Source organism: Cloeon dipterum, chromosome 3 (genome assembly GCF_949628265.1).
Source record: "Cloeon dipterum chromosome 3, ieCloDipt1.1, whole genome shotgun sequence".
Lineage (NCBI taxonomy): Eukaryota > Metazoa > Arthropoda > Insecta > Ephemeroptera > Baetidae > Cloeon > Cloeon dipterum.
The window spans coordinates 2,320,654-2,343,363 of record NC_088788.1 but is presented as its reverse complement, the minus strand read 5'-3'; the positions used below and the strand labels follow the sequence as shown (position 1 = coordinate 2,343,363).

General features: G+C 43.8%; 4 protein-coding genes across 4 annotated transcripts; 1 reads left to right on the top strand and 3 right to left on the bottom strand.

Moving 5' to 3' along the window:
• Positions 1 to 607: 607 nt before the first annotated feature.
• Positions 608 to 6,884, bottom strand: SWIP (strumpellin and WASH-interacting protein). The gene is made up of 13 exons (XM_065484305.1): positions 6,731 to 6,884; positions 5,756 to 6,681; positions 5,095 to 5,280; positions 4,937 to 5,035; positions 4,639 to 4,872; positions 4,253 to 4,588; positions 3,035 to 3,154; positions 2,831 to 2,981; positions 2,431 to 2,765; positions 1,621 to 1,864; positions 1,175 to 1,573; positions 918 to 1,111; positions 608 to 863 (listed from the first exon to the last, which is right to left on the bottom strand). Exons 1-13 carry the CDS (start codon positions 6,753 to 6,755, stop codon positions 759 to 761), a joined length of 3,354 nt encoding a protein of 1,117 aa, XP_065340377.1. The 5' UTR covers positions 6,756 to 6,884; the 3' UTR covers positions 608 to 758.
• Positions 6,885 to 7,431: 547 nt separating this feature from the next.
• Positions 7,432 to 12,240, bottom strand: Gdi (GDP dissociation inhibitor). The gene is made up of 7 exons (XM_065484075.1): positions 12,035 to 12,240; positions 11,370 to 11,712; positions 11,124 to 11,313; positions 9,459 to 9,759; positions 9,285 to 9,396; positions 8,435 to 8,579; positions 7,432 to 8,379 (listed from the first exon to the last, which is right to left on the bottom strand). The coding sequence occupies exons 1-7, from the start codon at positions 12,077 to 12,079 to the stop codon at positions 8,184 to 8,186; spliced, it is 1,332 nt and encodes a 443-aa protein (XP_065340147.1). The 5' UTR covers positions 12,080 to 12,240; the 3' UTR covers positions 7,432 to 8,183.
• Positions 12,241 to 13,096: 856 nt separating this feature from the next.
• On the bottom strand, positions 13,097 to 14,053 carry LOC135939260 (succinate dehydrogenase cytochrome b560 subunit, mitochondrial-like). The gene is made up of 3 exons (XM_065483540.1): positions 13,898 to 14,053; positions 13,372 to 13,762; positions 13,097 to 13,302 (listed from the first exon to the last, which is right to left on the bottom strand). Exons 1-3 carry the CDS (start codon positions 13,915 to 13,917, stop codon positions 13,198 to 13,200), a joined length of 516 nt encoding a protein of 171 aa, XP_065339612.1. The 5' UTR covers positions 13,918 to 14,053; the 3' UTR covers positions 13,097 to 13,197.
• Positions 14,054 to 14,432: 379 nt separating this feature from the next.
• LOC135939259 (dynamin-1-like protein) lies at positions 14,433 to 19,535 on the top strand. Its single transcript, XM_065483539.1, has 12 exons — positions 14,433 to 14,666; positions 14,737 to 14,881; positions 14,944 to 15,152; positions 15,264 to 15,474; positions 15,526 to 15,626; positions 15,682 to 15,828; positions 16,404 to 16,718; positions 16,778 to 16,993; positions 17,795 to 17,983; positions 18,037 to 18,289; positions 18,784 to 18,995; positions 19,056 to 19,535. The coding sequence occupies exons 1-12, from the start codon at positions 14,565 to 14,567 to the stop codon at positions 19,110 to 19,112; spliced, it is 2,157 nt and encodes a 718-aa protein (XP_065339611.1). The 5' UTR covers positions 14,433 to 14,564; the 3' UTR covers positions 19,113 to 19,535.
• Positions 19,536 to 22,710: the final 3,175 nt, after the last annotated feature.

The window sequence follows — 22,710 nt, the reverse complement described above, 5'->3', positions numbered from 1 at the left end:
TGCACGACTGCCGACCGACCACCGACGGACGGAAAGCCTAACCTGACAGGCGCATGGGAAACTTCTTCTTTCAGCATTCATTGTTTTTGTTGCCGCTCACTTCACTACTTACTCAGGCAGTAATTTATGGCACAACGCAACACAACATACACATCGCGGCGCAACGCTATCAAAATGCGATCTGAAAGTGATTTTATGAATAAATATTATAACAGTATAAAGAATTCTTCTTGGTAAATAGCGGTTATTGTGCATAGATCTACAAAGCAAACGCAGGAAATGGGCTGTAATCGATTAGGCAGAGAAAATTTGGGTGTTTGTTGTATTTTAGGATGAATTTGCAGGTTTATAATGAATAATTTGGCTGGGGAAAGGCTCAAATTATCTTAAATTCGCCATTAAAAAGTGTTTGAAGCCACCAATAGATGGCACCAACGGTTAATTTCGATTTTAGTAATCTTAATCCTGCCTACGTGCGTAATATTTAATCTCTTTTGATGTGCCAAGATCTAAAAACAGGCCAAAATATGATACTTATTTCGTTTTTATTTTCTGTCCGTTTTTTAAAGTATTTTGATGTAATCTAAATCCAAATAAAACACAAAGGTTGCAGTTAGATCTCCTTTATGAAGACAAAAATATTTTTTTAACCATTAAACAAACCCTTCTTTGGCAAGCAGTTAATTCACATAAAATTATTTCCAAACATTTTTGATTATATAAAAATATCACATTGCAGCGCATGAAATCGTATTCAATTAATTCACAGGGGTGTCTGCTTCAGGTTTTGCGTCAATCGCCTCCGTATACCTTTTGAAAAATATCCTGGCACTGCTCAGGTTGAAGAACAACAGCTCAAATTCCTGTTTTTAAAATCCGATAACTTGTAAAATCAAATAAAATCTATTTAAACCTACTTGCTGATAAGTTTCGATTCGTTTCTCCGTGAGGACCAGCGTCTGCTTCAGCTTCTCGTCGCCCTTTTTAATATTCAGGGTTTGCTCCTTCAGCTCTACCTTTTCAGACTCGTACCTGTCCTTGATGGAGTGGAACCAGTGCAGAGAGTCAAACTCGGAATCCAGTTCCAAGACCTTGAGCAAGTAGGCCACGCCTGAAACATGAAAAACCCCGCGTTCAGATCTCTGCCAATTGACTCGAGCCGACATGGACATACCCATGGCAAAGCCATCGTCAGTGAAAGCTGCGCCTTCTCGCAGATTCTTGTTCAGCTTGTCCTTGCACGTGACCATGTGTTCAACAAAGTTTATTGTCAGCGGAGGCACGATCGCGTGGAACAACTTGAGGTGAGAGTTTTTCGGGTCCTTGGACACCGACGTAAAAACGTCGACCAGCAACTGGAAGTATTCGATGCCTTTGTCAAAGTTGCTGAGCAACGAATTGAGCACCAAATCGAGCTCTTTGGCCGCCTGAAGGTTGAGCTCCGACAGGCCTTCTTCCGAGGCCAGTTTTTCAAAGGACACCACGTCCTCGAGGTCGGGCACGAAGCTGATCGCTTTCGAGATGTACAGCCTGCTCCCCGAGCGCATCATTCGGACGTAGCCCATTGAATTTCCTAACAAAATTATTTAATTTAATAATTACAAAAAATGTTGAACCCACCTATTTGCGTGACTAGCATTCTGAATTGGTCCAAGAGGCTGGAGCCGTCGGGCGCGACGCCCAGTTTGCGGATTCCCTGGTTGAACTTGTCGGCGCGTGAGAAGGAATACTTTTGGTCGCTCTGCTCCTTGGTCTCGTGGAAGTGTCGCAAGTCCTTCATCAGCCGCGACTTGATGCGAGCGTCAAACAGAAATTGCGACACTGACTGGAAGTTCTTCTTCAGAAACTGGTACGTGAAGTTCACCTGGATGTCACATTAAGGAAAAATAATTAATAAATGCGTAAAAGGCTGAACTTCTCGCAACACATATTTTAAGAAGCAATTTATGAGGCAAAAGATTTATGAGAGGAATAAATTAAAAAGCACTCAAGCTATTTATTAAGTATTTTTACACTTTAAAAAGAAAAAATCATCGACAGCCCCTCCCCTTGGTCACTTTCCCCGCACGGAGAATTAGATTGAGAACTTCACTGTTCCATCGCACACGGTCTGGAGACAAATTTTGACATAATTGGCGCCCGTAGATAAATTAAATTTCGTTTTTGCTATTTTTTTGCCCTCGCACGACACAGACGAAAATGGTATTATTTTTATTTAAATTCAACGGATCGAAGGATTTCAAGTCACGAGGTCTTGAATGAAAGGTCTCGACGAGCCCTACCACGTGAAACACCCCGACGACCTTTCCCAGGGTATCACACCCTGAGATCAGTCCCGAGGCCAATTTTCGCGATATTTCTCGACTCCGCCGCCCCTGCTTTTCCGTCTAAAACCACCCAAAAAATTTTCTGGCATAAAAAATTCCATACCGTGGTGTTGATGATGCCGGTGCCGTGCGTCCTGACAGAGTTGGCGACGTGCTGCACGCCGATGGTGTTGAGATACTTGTTGCCACTGTGCTTCTCGACAAAGACCTGGTTGTTCAGGTTGTACACATGGCTGGCGACAAAGGCGGGAAGGTTTCGCGTGACGTGCAGCACGTCCAGACCCTGCTCCAGGGTGTGACTCGGCAGGTGGTCTTGGACGGCGCTGACGCCGTAACGGTGCAGGGCCACCACGCGCATCTCGCCGTACGCCTTCCAGTCGTGCAGGGCCACCGTCGTCAGGTTGTAGAACGTGGCGCTCAGGTACTGTTCCACGTAGGCTGTTTAATTTACAAAATAAATAAAGCTATTTAATTATCGTAGAAATTTTTCGATTTGAAATTACCTGGGATGCTGAGGAGGTCGTCAAAAAATCTGAGCGGCATTGCCTGCAGCATGCACTGGAAATTGCTCCTTGAGCCATCCGGCACCTGAAGGTGGGAGTGCACTCGCAGCCTCAAGTCAGTCTCAATCTCTTGGCACAACGGATCAAGCAACTGGAAATTTACTCTCGATATTGAGAGTCTCACTCTGTTTCTCGTCATTTTACCTTTAACTTCAGAACAGCAAACATTTCATTTTTGAACTGCGATTGGAGAGTGGAGGGACTACCCAAGTGCTTTACATTTTCCATCGCAGTCGAGCAGTCTTGAAATGCGGCAAAGAGGTACTGCAAAACACAAAAGGGATTTTTTTAGAAAATAATGATTCAAAACCGCAAAAAACAGTTCTCAGGTCGTGCGACAGGCAAGGAAGAAAACAAAGGTCACCGAATCTCGCCAAGTGTGCCCGAAATTAGTGAAAAAAAGCATTAAAAACCGGCCTTGGAGCGGATCTCAGGTCGGGGTACCCTGAAAAAGGTAACTTCAGTGCCGGAAGTCAAAGCCCTGTCTGAGATGTGTCCGATGAGGGGTCATGGTCAACGATGGGACGAACGGCCGAATTTTAGCAAAAATAAAACCATTTCCGCCCGTGAACATTGCGCGTCGCCAAGCCGAAAAACCGAAAAAAATTAATTTAAATTTTTCTATGGTGGCAAACAATCTGAAAATCGGTTTCCAGACCGGCAGAGAACTTCTGCGTGCGTTGGAGTCGGTAAAACCCTTCAATTTGGATGGGTTACGAAAAAATGGTGAATTTCCGATTTTCCATGTTGTCCTTTATCGAGAAAGTGCAAATTTCACGTATTTCAATCTTGAAAATATATCTCCTCCTAGGAATTTGATTGGAACTTGGTCTTAAAAAGATCCCAGACAAATTTCGCGTCGATTGAGGAGCAAGTTTTTAATTTTTGCCCGGGACCAGAGATAAAGCAAGCGGAAGTCGGAAGATGTCGGGGGAAAAAACGCTTAATTCCCCTTCTGTAAAAAATAAAATCTACGGCTCTATTGAAGTTGATCAAAATCTAACAAAATGTTCTTGAATTAATGCCTAGCAGAGATGGCTAGGCGGCATATCAGGGAAATTTGTTTTGAAAATTTCAACTCTTTCGGAAAATCGGCCGAAAAAAATTCGTCAAAATTCTAAAAATGGTCCGATTTTGGAAAACCGCACATAGACGGACGCGTCCTACCGAGGGGCATCGATTGGTACCAAAATCGGCGCCGTTCAGCCATTGGGGCCCCGCCTGGCCCCAAAAACCACGGTTGGCAAGTGTCACAAATTTTTTTTCGCACTTTTTCGACTTATTTTTTGTTCTAATTAATTCATATCAAAAATTAACCCTGCCTAATTTCTCAGTTGCCCCCAAACAAATTTTGAAACGTACTTTGAGTCTTGCGAGGTCAGCGGCGTTGTCGAGCATGCGGCTGAAGTGGATGGGCAGGACAACACGGTGCCAGTAGAGAAAGGAGCAGTCGGCCGAGTGCCGCAGTCTTTCCCTCAACTCGCACATGGCATCCAGCTTGGACAGCAGGCTGCGGAAGGAATTTAGCTCCTCAAGCGAGACGCTCCGCAGCTGCGCGGCCCAGCTGAACGACGTCCGCACCAGCAGGCGTCTCTCGGCGCTGCACGGCCCCTGCAGACACAGCTCCATCACCTGCAGCGCCGCCAACGCCTCCGTCCTCGCTGAACTGTTGCGTTTGTTGTCAGCAGGAAGGTTTTTCTGCAATTAAATTAATTATTCGGCTAGTTCGGTAAATAAAAAAATCAAACCTTCATGCTGGCGACGATGAGCAGAAGCTGATAAGTGAGGTGCTGGATCAGGTGGTTGAGCGACTCGGCGAACGCGATCGACCTGACCTGGTAGGCACCTTCGATGTGCTTAATCAGCTCGACTAGCTTGCACAAATTGACCACGGAAGACCTGGCGATCGGCACGCCCAGGTGTGCGTGCAGGTTGAAAAAGGTCTTCACCATCTGGCTCATGCTCTGCACAAATTCTAAACCCTAGGTTACAAATTATTATTTAGCAAATCGCGTCTCAGGGTGATTAATATAAAAGGGTAGAAACCTGGAGCAGGATGGCGCACTTGGTGTGCAGGTCGTCCAGCTTGAGCTGCGTCGTGTCTCTTCGCATGCACGCGTCCAACTGGATCAACCAGTCACACACCTTGGCATGAAGAAAAATTAAATTATTATAGGATTTTTGATTGAAGGGGAAAATCTCACGATGAAAAAGTAAACATGTGCGTCCTTGGGAAGCGCCTGAGACCGCTGCTGCAGCTGCGACTCCCTTCCTCCGGACGCCGAGGCTTTGCTTTTCTTGTCGAGCAGCTGTTGTCCGCTCGGAAGGTATGCCGAGAAAAATACCTCGGGAAGCCACAAAACTGTGCCCATGATGTTTACAGCCGAAATCTGGAATTAAATAATTAAAAATTAATTAAATAGCTAGAGATAACCTAAATATGATGGGGAAAACGTACGAAATGACACCAAGAACGTTAATTTTGGATAAAAGTGACTAAAACCCAACTTCGGAAACCTCCTGAGGATTGGATTATCAATTCCAACCCTCAAATCAGTAATTAATAATTTTTACAATCGGTTTATAGTAATGCGTCTGCTCAAAATCGGGTTTATTTTTTTTAAATTTAATTTCTCAGGTCCCGAAAAACCACAAATTAAAAAATTCGACCTAATTTTAGCGACCTTGACCCTAATTGCCGATTTTTAATCCCCTTCATTTGCTTTTAATTGGCATTCAGTTTGTCTTATTTGCACTTGAGCCGAGATAATAAAATTAATTAAATTCGTGTCCCACTAATTTTGGTAATTTCTTATTTATTTTAATTATTTATTTATTAATTTACCGATCATCTTGCTTACCAACCTTTTTGTACGGCTCCCAGACCAATTTAAAGGTCTTCCGGTCGGCAGCGGCGCCGAGGTGTGCGGCCAGGACGTAGACGGCAGAGGCCTTGAGCCAGCACTCGTGGTTGCCGACCTCCATGTCCAGTTCCGTCACTTGCACCCTGACGTAGCGCATCAGGTGCTCGATTGTCGTGGACGACAGTCCCGGTTTGGCCTCGTCGACGGCCCTTCTGAGACTCGACTTGAAGACGTCTCCGGAGATGAGTTTCTTTTCCAGTTCGGACACGACGGCTTGCAGACAGTTGAGTTTGTTATTGTTCAGGTGGTCCGCCTCCTGAGCCGCCGCCTTCAGGGTGCGTTTGAACACGGTCCAGTGCGTTTGCAGAAGGGTGCAGCTGGACATGACCTCCTGAATGGTGATCAGGGTGAAGAGCACCTGCGCGATCGAGTCGACCAGTTGGTGCAAACTCAGCTCGGGCGTCCACGAGGAGAACAGGAGGCCGCCTTTGGCCTCGGTCAGGGTGGCCAGGGCTTCCAGGTGGCCGAGGCCGGCGGCCAGCACGCGGCCCGCCGTCGCCACGACCACCCTGAGGGTCTGCAGGGGCGCCAGCATGCGGCTGACGTAGGCGGCGCCCTCCGAAGGGTCCCTCATGGGGCCTTCGCCGTAGAACAAGAGGCCCTGGCACAGGACGGTGGCCTCCCGGTGCACCTGGTCGGCGGCCACCACCGTCGCCGACACGGCGGCCGCCGCCTTGTTGAAACTGCTGCATCTCGAGGCCGACGTCAGCAAGTGCAGCAGGTCGGCCTGCTCCGAAGGAGCGGTGCTCAGGGCAACCGGCGCCCACCGCGACTCCACGCAGGTGCTGCTGCTCAGGTTCTGTCTCTGCTGACAGAATTCCTCCAAGAGCCGACCGAATCGCTTCAGCTGCAACTCCCCTGCCATGTCTTCAAAGACGAATCAGCGAATTTTCCAACAGAATTGAATTGAGCTTACCGATTTTTGAGTTCTTCTGAAACATTTTGACTCACGAAGATTCAAATAACTGATCGCGAGCTATATCGGGCACATTGTCGAAGGGCAATGGCATCAGCTCACGTGAATCCTAGCTCCCACTGTTGTCACTCGCAAAATAAATAAATAGATTGATAAAGAAATTCATTTCATGGCACTGCCGGTGAGGTGTAAGCTCGGGAGGATCAAGCGTGCCACGCCCTCTAAATCGAACTTCGAGAATAAAGCGAATAAATTGAATAAATAAGCTTTTAATGCATTTTAGATCGAAAATTCCAACTTCCAGCATTCAATTATGGACGAAATGCATTCATCCAAGTCAAAAATCACCCATGTGATTCCGAGAAATTCTTGTTCGAAATAAGATTACTGTTGTTAAAATCGCAGCCTATCAGCTGATTAGAGTAAAATGACCACCAATGGATAGAATTTGACAAAAGTAATGAAATCCAATAAACACGATTAAGCTTTTAATTTCTCGTGTAAACACGCATTAAAGCAAATTCTGCGCTTTTCCGTTAGTTTTAAATTCGCGCGCTGGATTGTAGGTAATTCGCTGTTTAAATTTCACTGAAATTCTTTAAATAACACGAGTTCACGACCACAAACATTATTAATTTCTTGAAATTAAATTAAAAAAAGGTTCGGATACATTTTAAATAATATAAAATTACTTGTATATTTGTGTGATTAGGTAATATCTTTATTATAATTTTGCTCCGTTTTAATTAAACAATCATTTGCTCAGCATTCATTTGTCACATAATTCTCTCTATCGAATTGGCTGTTCCAGTCCAATAGCACAAAAAGGGTAAACACTCATTTTATAATCGCCAGTGCGTGTGTGTGTCATGTCAATGCGCGAAATCAACACGATATGAACATTTCAATCAAAAATGCTATGCATCTATAGAATTATCTTTTGGGGAAGCAGCCTCCTGAATAATTTTTTTTCACAATAATTGGGTACGCCACGATTTGGAGGAGAATTTATTTGGCAGTTTGTTGACCGAAAAGACTGCACGCTCAAGCATTTTTTTTAGATCTGTTAGGCTATCTCAACATTACAAATCTTTCAAAATCAAATAGAAAAAAATCATTAATACGTAAGATGACAGGCGGCACCACGTATCACCGAAAACCTCAAGATGAACTGCCACGATTGAGAAAGACCTTAGCACAGAGTGACACCAAAATATATAATTGTAAAGGTGAATAGAGCGAATAGAAAATTATAATAACAACATTATATGTGACCAGGCAATCCCCGTCTTTCATGATCCTTCCAAATTACAATAAAAAGCAGTGAACTTAAGAAAGAAAATCATGAAAAATGGACTTGACATTATCCGTACGTAAATTTTGTGGCGAAATTGAGGGAGTTGAGCCCCAATTAGAAATCATAATTTTATAAGAAATAATGGAATCGATTGAATTACTGATCCTCATCTCCGAGGTCGTGCTTGACTTTGGAAAAGTCAAAGTCCTCGCCAGTGCCGCGACGGAAAATGTCGAGCACGTCGAGACAGGTTGTTTCAAAGTGGGTTGTTGCGTCGTAAGACTTGCTGATGAAAATGCCAGAGGCCAGACCGTCGTCAATCGGCTCGTAGTAATCTTGTATCCAAATGAACCTGCCATTTAATTTCAGTAATTAGCAAAATTCCAAGACCACAGATCATCTCCTACTTCTGTGTGATGGGGCCAAGCAGCTTGAGTCCGTGCTGGATCTCGTTCTCGGGCTGGTCGGTTTCCACGGTTGTCGACACCATGGCCACGAACCAGTTCTTGGCGGCCACCTGATGCGTGTAGCTCACCAGGGACACGTAGATGTCTGCAAAAAACAAAAAATAACATTAAACAGGTGTTGCGTGACCTGAGAAAGGTCGGTGACAGGAAAACTGCTCGAAATTAGCGAAAAGGCATTAAAAATCGGCCTCGTAGCGGATCTCAGGTCGGGTTACCCTGATACAGGTCGTTAGGGTACCAGAGGTCAAAGCCCTGTCCAAGACGTGTCTGATGAGGGGTCGTGATCGACGATCAGATAAACGGCCGAATTTTAATAAAAATAAATTTGAAATTTTCGACTTTTCCGAAAAATCGGCCAGTAAAAATTAATTTAAATTTAAAAAATGGTCCGACTTTGGAAAACCGCACACGGGTGGACGCGTCTCATTAAGGGGCATCGATTCGTACAAGAATCGGTGCCATCCGGCCCATAGGGCCCCGCCTGGGCCCCAAAATTTGAAATGTCACAAATCACGTTTTTTCGACTTTGAAAATTAACAACTCAGCTTCTATGGGTCGTAGAGTAAAAAACCAAAGTTGGTTAGACTCGCCATAAAATTCTGCGTCTCATGGACCTGATTGTCGCCCCCAAAATTGAAAGTTTTTATTTTAAATTATTTGTTAAATTTTAAATACGCCTCGAATTCTTGGGTATTGCGCCACAATTCGCAACCTTGCCGATTTTTTTCAAGAGAACTCACTAAAAGTGTCCACACCACATTAAAGCGGGTCTTAATGTGAAATATCTTACCCGATTTGCGTCCGACCTGCTTCTGGGGGATAATGATCTGCGTAGAGAGGGCGTCGTTGGTGCCTGGCACGGGGTGGCTCATCAGACAAATGCACCGAATCACCTGGCCGGTCTGCAACAAAAATATTTATTCAATTAAACAGGCTGAATTCTTGCGAGGAAGCTTTAGGGCACCTTTCTGGCCTTGTCAGGCACGTAGGAGGCGTCGCAGTAGACCTGCTTGCACCTGGCCATTTCCTCGCCGGACCGCACGCCGATGACGTGGCCGTTCTCCATCACCAACTCGTCCACGGGCTTGTCCAGCATGTAGGTGCCGCCGTAGATGGCGCTTAGTCTGGCGAAACCCTGCGGAAGCTCTCCGAGGCCGTACATCGGATAAAGATACGGCGACTTTCCGTACCGGGCCAGCGAGTCGCTGTACAGCTTGATGCGCTTGATCGTGGTCAGGGAAGGCAGGTTCAGGTAGTCATCGTCCCTGAAAATCAGCAGTATTGCCGAATTATTGTTACATCATTTTAGAAGGGAAAAACTTGCTTTCAGGGTTGCACAGTCATTCACAAAATTGTTCAGCAGTTTTTTTTTGTGAAATGCCGCAAAAAATATTTCTTGATTGAATACAGATGATAAAATTAAAATGGAGAATTGCGTTTTGTTGGTTTTGGTCATTTTAAAATTGGTTTTAAACGAAAAGGGACCGAGCTCAGGAAAAAGATACCAGGAAAAAGGTCTACGAGACCTATAATTTGAGAACTCGTGACTTGGAATTCATCAACCTGTCGACTTTTAACAGAAAAAACACCTTTATCGTGGAAAAAACCGAAAAAATTAAAATTAATTTTTTTATGGCCGCAAGAAAGCTCAAAATTGCTCTCCAAACCGGAGTTGGACTTAAAAATACAATTTAAATCTCCGTAGCAAATATTCAATTCTTTTAAAAAAAATAAAAAAACACGGTTTTTAGAGATCAAAACCAAATTTTCGAGATAAATTGAGGAATTTGGTGTAAAAAAACGCGTATTTAAATTCCTCAGAGAGCCCATGAAATCCAATTTTGTATTTTTTTTCCTGGATTGGAGATACTGCTGGCGGAAGTAAAAATAGGTCAAAAAACGTTAAAAAAACGCATAATATTTCAAATTTAAACGAAAACTCGACGGTAATTTTTGTTTAAAATCTCACAAAATGTTCCTCATTTGATACTCATTTAAGGTGGATAGGTGTCATATCTGGGAAAATCGGGTTTGAGACAAACAAATTTTAGAAAATTCGAGTTTTTCCGAAATTTGGACCTTTGAAAAACCGCGGTAATTCGAAAAATGGTCTGGTATCGGAAAACCACACACGGGGAGAAATGCCTCACCGAGGGGCATCGACTGGTGCCAAAATCATGGGACTCCGGCCCATAGGGCTCTTCCCGGGCCACGAAACTAATATTTTTGAATGTCCAAATAACGGTTTTTCAGCTGTTAAAATTCAATAACTCGGCTCCAAAGAATCGTACAGCCAAAAACCAATGTTTTTTAGACTCGTAGTAAAATTCCGCATCGGATGGACACAAAAAGGGCCCCTAAAACCCGTGCAAAAAGTCCCTTTTTCTAAAAAAAAAATCGAGTTTTAAAAATTTAAGAATTTTCAAAATTAAAGGCAGCATTTTATTTCCTTGTATTGATATGATGAAACAATACGCACGTCACCAAATTACATTTCAAAATCACTTGTTTTCAAAGTGGCCTAAACGCCTAAACTATAATTAGCTTTTTTTGTTTTCATAAATTACGTAGTAAAAGCTTTTCCGGCTATTTCCGCAAATAAAAATTCTGTGTCAGAAAAAGTGAATACCTGTAAAGAGCCAGAGCGTGACCAGTGAAATCCTGGGTGTTGGGGTCAAGGCCGAATTTGTCGTAGACCGTTTTCATGGTGGTCACGTTGGGATTCATGTCCTTCCAGGTCTTGGGGTCGTCCTCCTTGAAGTCCTGCACGTAGACGAGGAAGTTTTTGAAGCGCCTCTTCTCAAACAACCCCATCAAATCTAATAAAAATAATAATAAATCAGGGTGAGAAGGGAGCAGACGCGATTGGACGCACCGGAGGAAAAGGCCTCCTTCTCGTCGACGGGCACCTTGGAGATTTTGCCCGACTTGTTGTACACGTAGCTGCCCTCGACGGACTTGAACTCGAGGTAGCGGGTGACCCCGGTGTGGATGAGCAGCTTCACCAGCTGGCCGTGCGCCATCAGGAACTTGGGGATCAGGTCGACGTTCCAGTCGCGCCCGCGCCCGTACGACTCGTCCGGCTTGGGCGCGTTGAACCTGCTGAAGAGGTCCTCGAGGGGCGTGATGGACGCCGACTCGCCGCCGTAGTACTTGTTCCGGTCTATGTGCAGCACCTTCTTGCCGCTCACGCTCAGCATCCCGCTCAAAATGCATTCCTGGAGATCAAAACAAAGAATTATATCAGATACAAACAAAAGCGTGATTAAACGGCCGTCACGAGATCTGAAACCGAATATTTTCCCTTTTTAAACAATGGGCGAGAGCAATAAACTGGTCGGTCACGCGCCTCGCCCGCCGCGCACTCGCCGGAAAGGGGTTCGTTCTCAGGGCCCCGCACCTCCAAGCCGGAACTGGTGCGCGCGAGGGCGGCTTCGGCGAATTCGCTGACACGTCAAGTGGGCCGCCCGACCGACGTGAGCGAGCGAGCGAGCCAGCGAACGCCGTTCGTTCTCCGCCGCGACCCTGGCGTGTGCGTACCTTCAGGCCGGTGCCGAGCACGATGGCGTCGTATTCCTCATCCATGGCGACGAATTCGGGGTGCTAGGGCGGGTGAAACGAGCTGCAGACTGCGTGTCTTCAATCGGCACTAGGGCGAGCAGCTTTGCGTAATTATTCGGCTGGCTGTCGGTCTCGGCTCGGGTCGATCGCGCAGATCTGACGTTCGAGGGGGCAGGCCTCAACCACGACGCTGCTGCCACCTGGGTCAACCTGGTGATTCGTTAATTCTGTCTAATTGCGCACGGTGGCACCACTACTACCACTATCATAAAAAGCAATTTTAAAAGTGTTGATAAATAGTTATTTTTATTATTTTGCAAATAAAAAGTATTATTATAAATTATTCTCATTTGAGCGCATTAAATTGTGACACATTTGAAAATAAACAATAAACGAAAGACTGAGATAAGCGCTCTCAGAAAAGTCGCAGGACGCCATTTTTAAATTAATATTTTTCTGCTTTGGAATGTTTGGTGTCTATTTTTCCTATTTTTGCAGCTAAAGAGTTTTTCTATCGATTTATAATCGCAGAGACAAACTAAAAGTTGTTTTAAACTGATTAAACTTCGGTTGAAAACTCCCAAATCGGAGGCAGCAGCAAGAATTCTTTGCTCGCAAAATCCTCAACGCTGATTGGCTGACATGACTCAACTCCCTGTCAGCTTTTAATATTCGTGAATCGCGCGGGAGCTGCTGACATGCGCGCGCATGCGCGTTTGTGTTGGCCAATACAGCGTAGAGGATTTTTCAAGCAAAGAATTTTTCGCCGTTTTCTCCGATTTTGGTTTTTTTACTCGCCATTAATGCAGTTTAAATCAACTTTTTATGTGACAGACATCAAATAATCGGTAGCAGAACAAGGAGAAAAATATACTACAAGGATAATAACATGAAATGAGGCTCTTATGGGAGGAAATTCATACATTCAACGAATTTTTGAAGGCGCTTTTATCTCTTAATATGGTCTTTAAAATTATTACATATCATTTTGACTAGGGTTGACTAATGTTTTTGAATCGGTAACAATAAAAAATTACAATATAGTAACTGAGTGAGAATTCCATTTTTGTTTTTATTAAATATATTATTTACAGAACTAGTGGCTCCTTCTGATCCAGATCAACAGCTAATTTTACACTAGCTCAGCAGGAGAGGAGAGCCAGGGTGAGGAGGATGGTGGCGGCCAACATGGTGTAGCCAGTCTTGTAGACCTGGCTGATTTCCAAGCCCTTAGCCAAGTCCCACACCTACAAAAGAAACCAAAAATCAGTCCAATTAATTCTTCCACCTGACTTTGTATGTAATAAATCCTTTACCAAATGCCTGACGCCGTTGCATGTGTGGTAGGCGAAGGGGAAGGCGAGCAAGAACTTGGCCGAGAACAGCAGGGCGGGACTGGCGGTGGCCAGCGCGGCGCAGTAATGCGGGAACGAGGCCGGCAGGCACATCATTCCAATGCTGAAGGCGTACACGTAGCCCGTGACGGCGATACCGGTGATGCGGTGCGAAATGGACAGCATCGAGGTGATCTGTGGCTTGTAAATGGTCAGGTGAGGAGACATCGGCCTCTTCAGCCGCTCGTTCTTCTCAAAGAAGTCCTCTGCTGTCTTGACGGCGGCCGGCTGCGAGCGCAGAACGACCGTTCGGATTTGCGGGCCCATCACGCCGCCGAAGGCCCCACGATGAAGGCCTGGGCAGGCCATTAATCTGGAATGTACAAAATAAAAAATAGTTTGTTGTTTGTTCTAGAGTCCCTTTAATTTTTTTCTTGGATTCATGGATGGTTTTAAGAAACTCGCTACAGAAAACTAGCATAGTTTAAGGCAAAATAAAATTTCTCACCTTCTGAGGGCAATCGACATTTTTGACTCGAGATTAGTCTTTTAAGGCTAGAAACAAATTTTTCGTCAGTGAAGTCGAGTTCGGATTCAGCTGTAAATCAAGCAGCTGGCAGGCTCGGAAAGTTTTAATGGAGGGGAGGAGTAAAGATGCGCATGGAAGGGGGAGTAACAATCAAGTTTAGCTTTTGTTGGAAGTGCTGCGGCTACTCACTACTGGCAGATCGAGCGTTTTTAGCTAATCAGTGTCCGCCAACAAAGAGTTAAGCTACGCGTTGGTTGCCTCTGATTGGCTGAAATCAGCGATTGACCCGCCAATAGTGAGTGGCCGCCGAACAGCTTGCTCATGCCCGCGAAATAGGAGTGAGCCAGTATAATAATGGTTATGAGTGCGACTAGGGCGACATCAGCTGGTCTTCTAACAAAGCTGAACCAAACAAATAGAACGAGGACGAGTAAATCGGCCATCTTGAGTCCCTCAAAATTGAAATACCCGCAGAGAATGCAGCGACTTTAAATTAAATAATGGCGTCGCTGCAGTCCTCATCACTTCTCTGGCCCGAATTCGAAGAGGGCAATCACAAAGAAAAATCTATTGTCGCCGAATTGGGGTGTACACCACAGGTCGTCTGGTTTTCAGGTCGCTCTGTCTTGTCCCTTTCGTCGGCGCGATGGAAGCGCTGATCCCCGTGGTCAACAAGCTGCAAGACGTGTTCAACACGGTCGGCGCGGACGCCATCCAGTTGCCGCAGATCGTGGTCGTCGGCACTCAGGTTAGTTCGGCCATCCACGAACTTTGCCCTAATAAAAGAGTAAAAAATGAATTCACCTTGAATATTTCAGAGTTCGGGCAAGAGCTCTGTGATCGAGAGTTTGGTAGGCAGGTCCTTCCTGCCCCGCGGCACCGGAATCGTCACGCGGCGTCCTCTCGTCCTGCAACTCGTCTACGCACCCAAGGATGACCCGCAGCACCGTTCTGCTGAAGAAGGTATATTAATTGGAAAAATGAAAGTCCGTTTGTTTTAATATTAAAAACAACAATAATCTTAGGCACCCTGGATTTGGAGGAATGGGGAAAATTTTTGCACACCAAAAATAAGGTTTTTTCCGACTTTGATGAAATCCGGACCGAAATCGAAAATGACACGGACAGGATGGCCGGAAAGAACAAATCCATCTGCCCTGAGCCAATCAACCTGAAAATCTTCTCGACCAAAGTAGTCAACTTAACGCTGGTTGATCTCCCTGGCATCACAAAGGTTTGAAAAATTGGGAAATTTATTTAATCAAGACAAATAACGACGCATTACACTTCGATGTGTAATTTATTGTGATATTTATAGATAAGAGAAAATTTTAATTGAATTCAGGTGCCTGTTGGTGACCAACCTGAGGACATAGAAAGCCAAATTAAAGAGCTGCTGGTGCATCACATCGCCAACCCAAACTCGATCATCCTGGCTGTGGTGACGGCAAACACGGACATGGCCACTGCCGAGAGCCTCAAATTGGCCAAAGACGTCGACCCTGACGGCAGGAGGACCCTGGCTGTGGTCACCAAGCTGGATCTCATGGATGCTGGTCCGTGTTACAAATAATTAAAATTTTAAGCATTAATTTTTGTCTTTCCAGGCACGGACGCCATTGACATTTTGTGCGGCCGAGTCATTCCTGTGAAACTGGGCATAATTGGCGTGGTCAACCGCTCGCAGCAGGACATCATGGACAACAAGGTTTGGCTTCTTGGTCTTTTCCTCTGGAGCGAATGTTTCCTGACTTTGGTTTCAGAGCATCGAAGACGCTCTAAGAGACGAGGCAGCGTTTCTGCAGAGAAAATACCCGACCCTGGCCAACCGCAATGGCACGCCCTACCTGGCGAAGACGCTAAACCGACTTTTGATGCACCACATTCGAGACTGTCTCCCTGATCTCAAGGTTTGTTTTTAAAAAAAAAAATTGAGGCGATTAGAAATATTTTTAAAAAAGACGCAATAACTGAAAGATAAAAATATGGAAAGCGCGGCTTGTTTTTTACTTTCTAATTAATTAATGAATAACAAATTTATGTCTTTTGAAACTATGAATCAAATTTTTGACTTTGATGAAAGGGTGGGTATTTCCTGCAGGGTTCCAAAAAACTGGTTTAAACTGGATTTAACCAGTTTGACTCAAGATTACTTTGTTTTTGGGTTTCATCACTGTCAGATAATTTTTAATCATTATTCTTTTTGATATTTAAAAGGGCAACATTTCATTCCATGCTAAGAAAACAAATGAATAGTATTATTTTCGAGAAATTCTAAATTTAACTATAAACTCTAAATTACTTCAATTTAAACGATTCCAAAAAAATTAGTTTAGACATAACAGTTGTAGGCTGTCTAAATGTGCATCTTTTGGCATCAAGTTTTATGTTCTAACATCATTAGAACTAGAGATAATCTAATTTTCATGTTCGTCAAGAGGCCCGTTTCTCCGAAAAATTAAAATAATAATAATTCCTTGCGCAGACTCGTGTGAACGTGATGGCCTCGCAGTTCCAAACGCTGCTCAACTCGTACGGCGACGACGTTTCTGACAAGAGTCAAACTCTGCTGCAAATAATCACGAAATTCGCGTCTGCCTACTGCTGCACCATCGAAGGCACGGCTCGCAACATTGAAACCACCGAGCTGTGCGGAGGCGCTCGCATCTGCTACATTTTCCACGAAACGTTCGGCCGCACCCTCGACTCAATCCACCCGCTCACAGGGCTCAAGAAAATGGACATTCTCACCGCCATCAGAAACGCTACTGGACCCAGACCGGCGCTCTTCGTTCCAGAGGTACATTTTCAGAAAAAAATTCATTGGTTTCCTGTAATTTTAATTATTTTGGTGTCTAGGTGTCTTTCGAGCTGCTGGTGAAGCGACAGATTCGACGGTTAGAGGAGCCGTCTCTGCGGTGCGTTGAGCTGGTGCACGAGGAAATGCAGCGCATCATCCAGCACTGCGGCACCGAAGTGCAGCAGGAGATGCTGCGCTTCCCTCAGCTCCACGAACGCATCGTCGACGTCGTCACGCAGCTGCTGCGGCGACGCCTTCCCACCACCAACTCCATGGTCAGTTCCAATCTCCCTTTTATACTAATTACGGTGCCGTGGTGACTTTTGTTTACTTCTAGACATTTTTAATTAATAATAATAAATAATAATAAAGTATCAGCCCCTTTTTGCTGGCATCTGATTTTTACGACGGTTCGGATCGCCATTTTTTTCTCCGGAACAACGGATTTACCCAATCTCGAAAAACTACCTTTCAGTCGACGTCTCTTGTCCAGCTGCACCTTTTGAAACTCATTACGACTCATTTGGGCCCTGCAAAAAATTTTAAACTGTCGTTTTTAACTTTTTTACCAAACTGCGAAGCTATACGAGTTCCAGGGGAACTTAGCCGATCGATTTGTGCATCGTTCGACGCGGAATTTAGTGGGAATTAATTTTATTTTTGGTTTGGCCCTGTCGGACTCATAGGGCCGGAGAAATTTATTTTCAAAGTCCCAAAACCGTGTTTTTTTTGACATTTTTCATATTCGAGGGCTCGCTGGGCGGACCCCAGGGGCCCGATGGGGCCGTGCTACCCCGCGTTTGAAAGCATATCTCAAAGGCACTTACCGAAAAATCGGACGGATTTTTCGCGCCCTCAGGGTTGAAGATACTCAGGGCGAAAGGTCGAAAAAATTTAAGTTTGATATCAACATGGCCTTAAAAATAATTAAACCCTCCTCTTAGACTTTCCCGAGAGTTTCAGCCCCTTGCGCTCACCCTGAGCTCAGGACGATTTTTTTAAAACGCTTTTTTCCCTCTTTCGATTTATACAGACGTTAAAATCTCGAATTTTGAAACGTTTGCACGGCTGTTCAGGTGGAAAACCTGGTGGCCATCGAGCTGGCCTACATAAACACCAAGCACCCTGACTTCTACAAGGACGCTGCCCTAGTGCCGTCCCTGTCCAAGCAGCACGAAGAGCAAGAGGCCGAGCGTCCGGCAAACAGAAGGACTGCAGCCCCCCAAGGGCCCATGGTCGGAGCCCAGGAGGCTGAGGTGCCCAAGGTAAAAGACCTGATTATTAATTAAAATCAACAGTTGTTTAAATTTATTTGAAGAATCAAAACATGGCGCGGCTGAATGGCGATGGCGTGTCGTCAGTGCTGCAGCATCAGTGGTTGTCCAACATCATGGGACCACCTGGACGACCCGAGAGCGGCCAGCCCTCCGCGGAGAACTCGCCCCTGAGCACGCCGACGCACCTCCCTTCCACTCACAGCCCGCAGAAGCCAGTCAACCTTTTGCCTGAGGTGCCCACCCAGCAGAGCAGAAAACTGTCTGAGAGAGAACAGCGGGACTGCGATGTCATTGGTACGATCACCTTCTTTATTCAATCTAATTCAGGGCCGGACTGGTCTGTCCGGCGTAGGCGGTATTGCAAGTTATACAGAAGTTCTTGCAAGTTATACAGAAGTTCTTGCAAGTTCGATAGAAGGTCTTGCAAATTAAATAGACGTCTTGCTAACAAAATATAAGTTCTTGCAAGTTTGATTGAAGTTCTTGCGAGTTAAGTAGAAGGTCTTGCAAGTGCAATAGAAGTCTTGCAAGTTAAATAGAAGTCCTTGCGGATTAAATAGAAGGTCTTGCAAGTTCGATAGAAGTCTTGCAAGTTTAATAGAAGGTTTTGTAAGTTAAGTAGAAGGTCTTGCAAGCTAAATAGAAGTTCTTGCGAATTAAATAGAAGGTCTTGCAAATTAAATAGTTCTTGCAAGTTTAATAGAAGGTATTGCAAATTAAATAGAAGCTCTTGCGCGTTAATTAGCCTTTCTTGCGTGTTAAATAGGTGTTCTTTTGACATTTTACAGAGCGTCTGATAAAATCGTACTTCTACATTGTACGCAAGTCCATCCAGGACAGTGTGCCCAAGGCTGTGATGCATTTCTTGGTCAACTACGTCAAAGACAACCTGCAGTCAGAGCTGGTGGTCCACCTTTACAAGTCGGACCACGCCGAGCAGCTGCTCAACGAGTCTGAACACATCGCCCGACAGCGGAAGGAGGCGGCGGACATGCTGAAGGTAGGCAAAAATCTTGAATCACGTTTCACATGGTTTTATAACTGTTGCATCTTTCGGCAGGCGCTGCAAAAAGCCAACCTGATAATCAGCGAGATCCGCGAGACCCACATGTGGTAGAAGTAGACGGCATTTGGATCATTTTTTATTGGAGAAGTGACTTCTCATTGTTATACTTAGACGTTACAAAGAGACAGTGACTGTTCACAGAGCAAGCGAGTATGAATGTGCCGAGAGTGAGTGTGTTCGTGTGTCGGCTGCATCTTTGTAAGAGAAAAGAAAGAAAGAAAGAAAGAAATCAAATAAATAAACAAACAAACAACCTAGTCCAGCAGCCGCCTATAAGTGGCTTCTCGACCACACTCTTAATGATTCCGCCACACGTTGAAAAGTATTTATTCCAAGAGGCTATTATACCCTTCTTCACTCTAGAACACAGATAAGACAAGTAGCATCAATTCCAGCCTGTTTTTGAACGATGTGACGCAGAATACTCTTGTTCAATTCGAAAGATTAGTAAATCTACTCTAAACGAATGAAAATGCACCTCTTGTTTTATTTCTCTCCACTGACCACACATTAAAAATAATTCTTGGTTTTATTTTGGGCCAAAAAAATTGAATTGACGAATTTATAAGTGGCGAGCGCTTATTTGGCTAAAATTAAGCTGCTGGGAGAGCTTGATCAATACAATTTGCTGGGAAAATGATTAAAAAGATGATTTGTACTTTAAAAAAATTAAATGGCCAAAATTAAGCTTGATTTTATGACAACTGGCTTGGGAAAAATTAAAAGTACAATAACTATTGGATTAATCTAACCACTTTTTACGAAATAATTTGAAAAAATACGGCTGTCACCGGAAACGCCTGCTGATATTGGAGCTAGGCAGCCAGCTACGCACTCCAGGAACGCTAGTTGCTCACTAATTGTCAGCGTTATTCAATAATTTTAATTAACAGAAAATCCAAACCTGTTATTTATCTCTCTAATTATATCATAAAGTTGGTTTTCAATTATTTTCTTCCAATTTTCTCTAGAGTTAAAATCTAAAAACATCATTAATTAAAATGTCCTAATGAAGTAAATGCATGAGCGGAAAAATAGATTGTTAAAAGCTAGTTAATAATGGCGTGGCCTTGAAAATACGTCAGCCCAACCTAGGTTAATTATAAATCATTAAGAAACTCACTCAGTTAATTTTCGTCATGCACAGGCTCGCTGCTCGACGTGTGTGTGCTGCTACTTTGTTACGCTAAACAATAACAAGCAAAAGGAGGAAAGCGGTGACACAATATACGGGCCAGAGCCGTGATGTAACGACCTTTATAGCGTCTAAATGCTATCATGTAGTACATATTTAGTTCGCACACGGGGAATGCCATTTTTCGTAATAAAAATACCCGAACAAACATTTTTGCACAATTTACCATCCGCAAAGTGAATTGATGTAGGCCAACAAAATTGAAAATTATTTGAATTGCGTTTGCTTCAAAATGAAAGTTGACATATTTTCGCCAACATTGGCAGTGGTTGACCAAATTTTCATGGCAGATTTTGATTCCTCTCGTCGAGATCTGTCCAACAGCGTTTTAAGGAAGGAAACTCTTTGTTGTAAATTTAAATAGAATTTCAAGTAAGGAGACAGTAGACAGTTCTCACCTTTGAAAAGAATGCTAACTTTACAGCCACTTATCTAAAACACAAAAAAATGCATTTTTGGCTTCAACTCAATTCTAAGAGATGCGTTCATGCGCACTGGCAATAAGTATTTTCCAGGATTTTGCACTCTAAATCATTTTTAAAGACCTTTGACGAAGTTTTTGAGCACACCAATCGATTCCTGAGGGTCGAATTAGGTAAAATGGACGTTTTTCCCGACCAAAAACGTCCAGCGCGACGTGCGAACTTTTTTCCCGCCAAAACAATATGAATGCGAGAAGTGCGCATGCGTCAGAGCTTGACAAAGAAGTCAATTCTTACAGGCTGTCTCCCTGCAAGTGCTCAAACCAGCTCTGACGCATGCGCGCTTCTCGCATTCATATTGTTTTGGCGGGAAAAAACTTCGCACGTCGCGCTGCACTTTTTTAACGGAAAAAATATCCTCTTTACTTAATCCGACCCTCAAGAATCCATTCGTGTGATCAGAAAGTTCGTCTAAGACGGTCTTTAAATAGAAAATAAGGCCTTGAGGGAGGTAATTAATTAATAACATATTTACATAACGATTGAATGACTAAAAAAGAAAATATTTGGTGACGCAACCTGGCTTTTAACTCTTATATATGGCCTTGATAGAGAAAATCCTGCGTGTGCATGGATGAGATCATCATAATCATCAAAGCCTGTTCCTCTTGATATTATTTCCGGTTTCCAGCTCGATTAAGCGTTCACTCACTTGCTCACTGCGATTCTCAGACACGAAACACATGACAAAAGATTGCACGTGCAGCGTCTGTCTTTTTTCCATCTTTCCATTTTATTCCTATAAGGCCGGCGCGTTTTGAAGAAACTCAAACCAGTTTGATTGTCACAGAGTTCAATTGCATTGCACAAATAAACGGAAATGCGTTGAATGGACGAGTGCGAGTGCATACGTGACAGATCGCGCGACTCGTGTGTATTTTTACCACCCGGCAATTCATTTTTATTTTATTTTTTTTTGTGTCGAAAGGGAAACAAACTGGCGGGCAGCGACCTTGATCGGTAGCAGCTAGCGCGGCGGCGGCGACCTTTACCTGAGCGGCGCGAGTGTGGAGTCACCTGAGTACTACCGGCTCCGCGCGCGCCGAGAACCGGAGATATATAGAAAGAAGGAGACGTTCACCTGCGCTGCTCTCAAGGTGCGAAAAATTTCATGCACGCACATGACGTACGCTACTCCACTTGTTGCACACAATGCCGAATAAAACTACCATCCTCGCGCGCGGCGTGAACCGGAAGAAAGAGATCTTTGTATCACGCGCTAGGTGGATATAATTTTCATTTTCGTGGCGACGAAAAAAGCGGTTCCAAGGTGAAGTTCAAAAGATGACGACGAGAAAAAGCAATTTGCTTGCACACCTCATTAAAATAAGTATGCAAATGTGTCCGGTACAAGCAGAGAATTGTTTTTAAATGTTTATCTAATTTTTAAAAATGAAGTTTAGAAAAAGATTATTACATTTTCATTTCTGCAGCCTCTTATTAATTTAACGTCATGCAATTTATAAGAAAAAATTGAAAAAATAGCTTGAAGATCAGTTTCTGTTGTTCATAAACCTTATTTTTTGTGTTTTAATTGTTTCACTTGGGTCTTTAAATTCACTTACAAAAGTATGTCTCCGTGAACAATAAATACTTTATGTCTATACCGCAGCAAAGAAAGGTTCCCTTCCAATTTCAGTTGACCATAGCGCAGGGGTATTAAAAAAAGCTCTGGGTCAATATCAGCAGCCTTCAGGCGCTGGTTAGCCATGAATTTTAACAATCTATAATATTTTTGAATGGGAAAAATGAAAAAAAAAATATTGAAGTTTTGAAAATGAGAGCAAATTAAATGCTCCTTTTTATATTTTTGACTAGATTGATTTATTAGAAGAAAAATATCATAAAAATCAGGCAGATAAATTTGAATTATTTTTACGAAAATAATAATTTGCACAACCAGCAGTTTCAGCTAGAGTAATAATTTACTAATTTAACATTTTTGGTTCTATTTTATCCAATTTTCATTTAA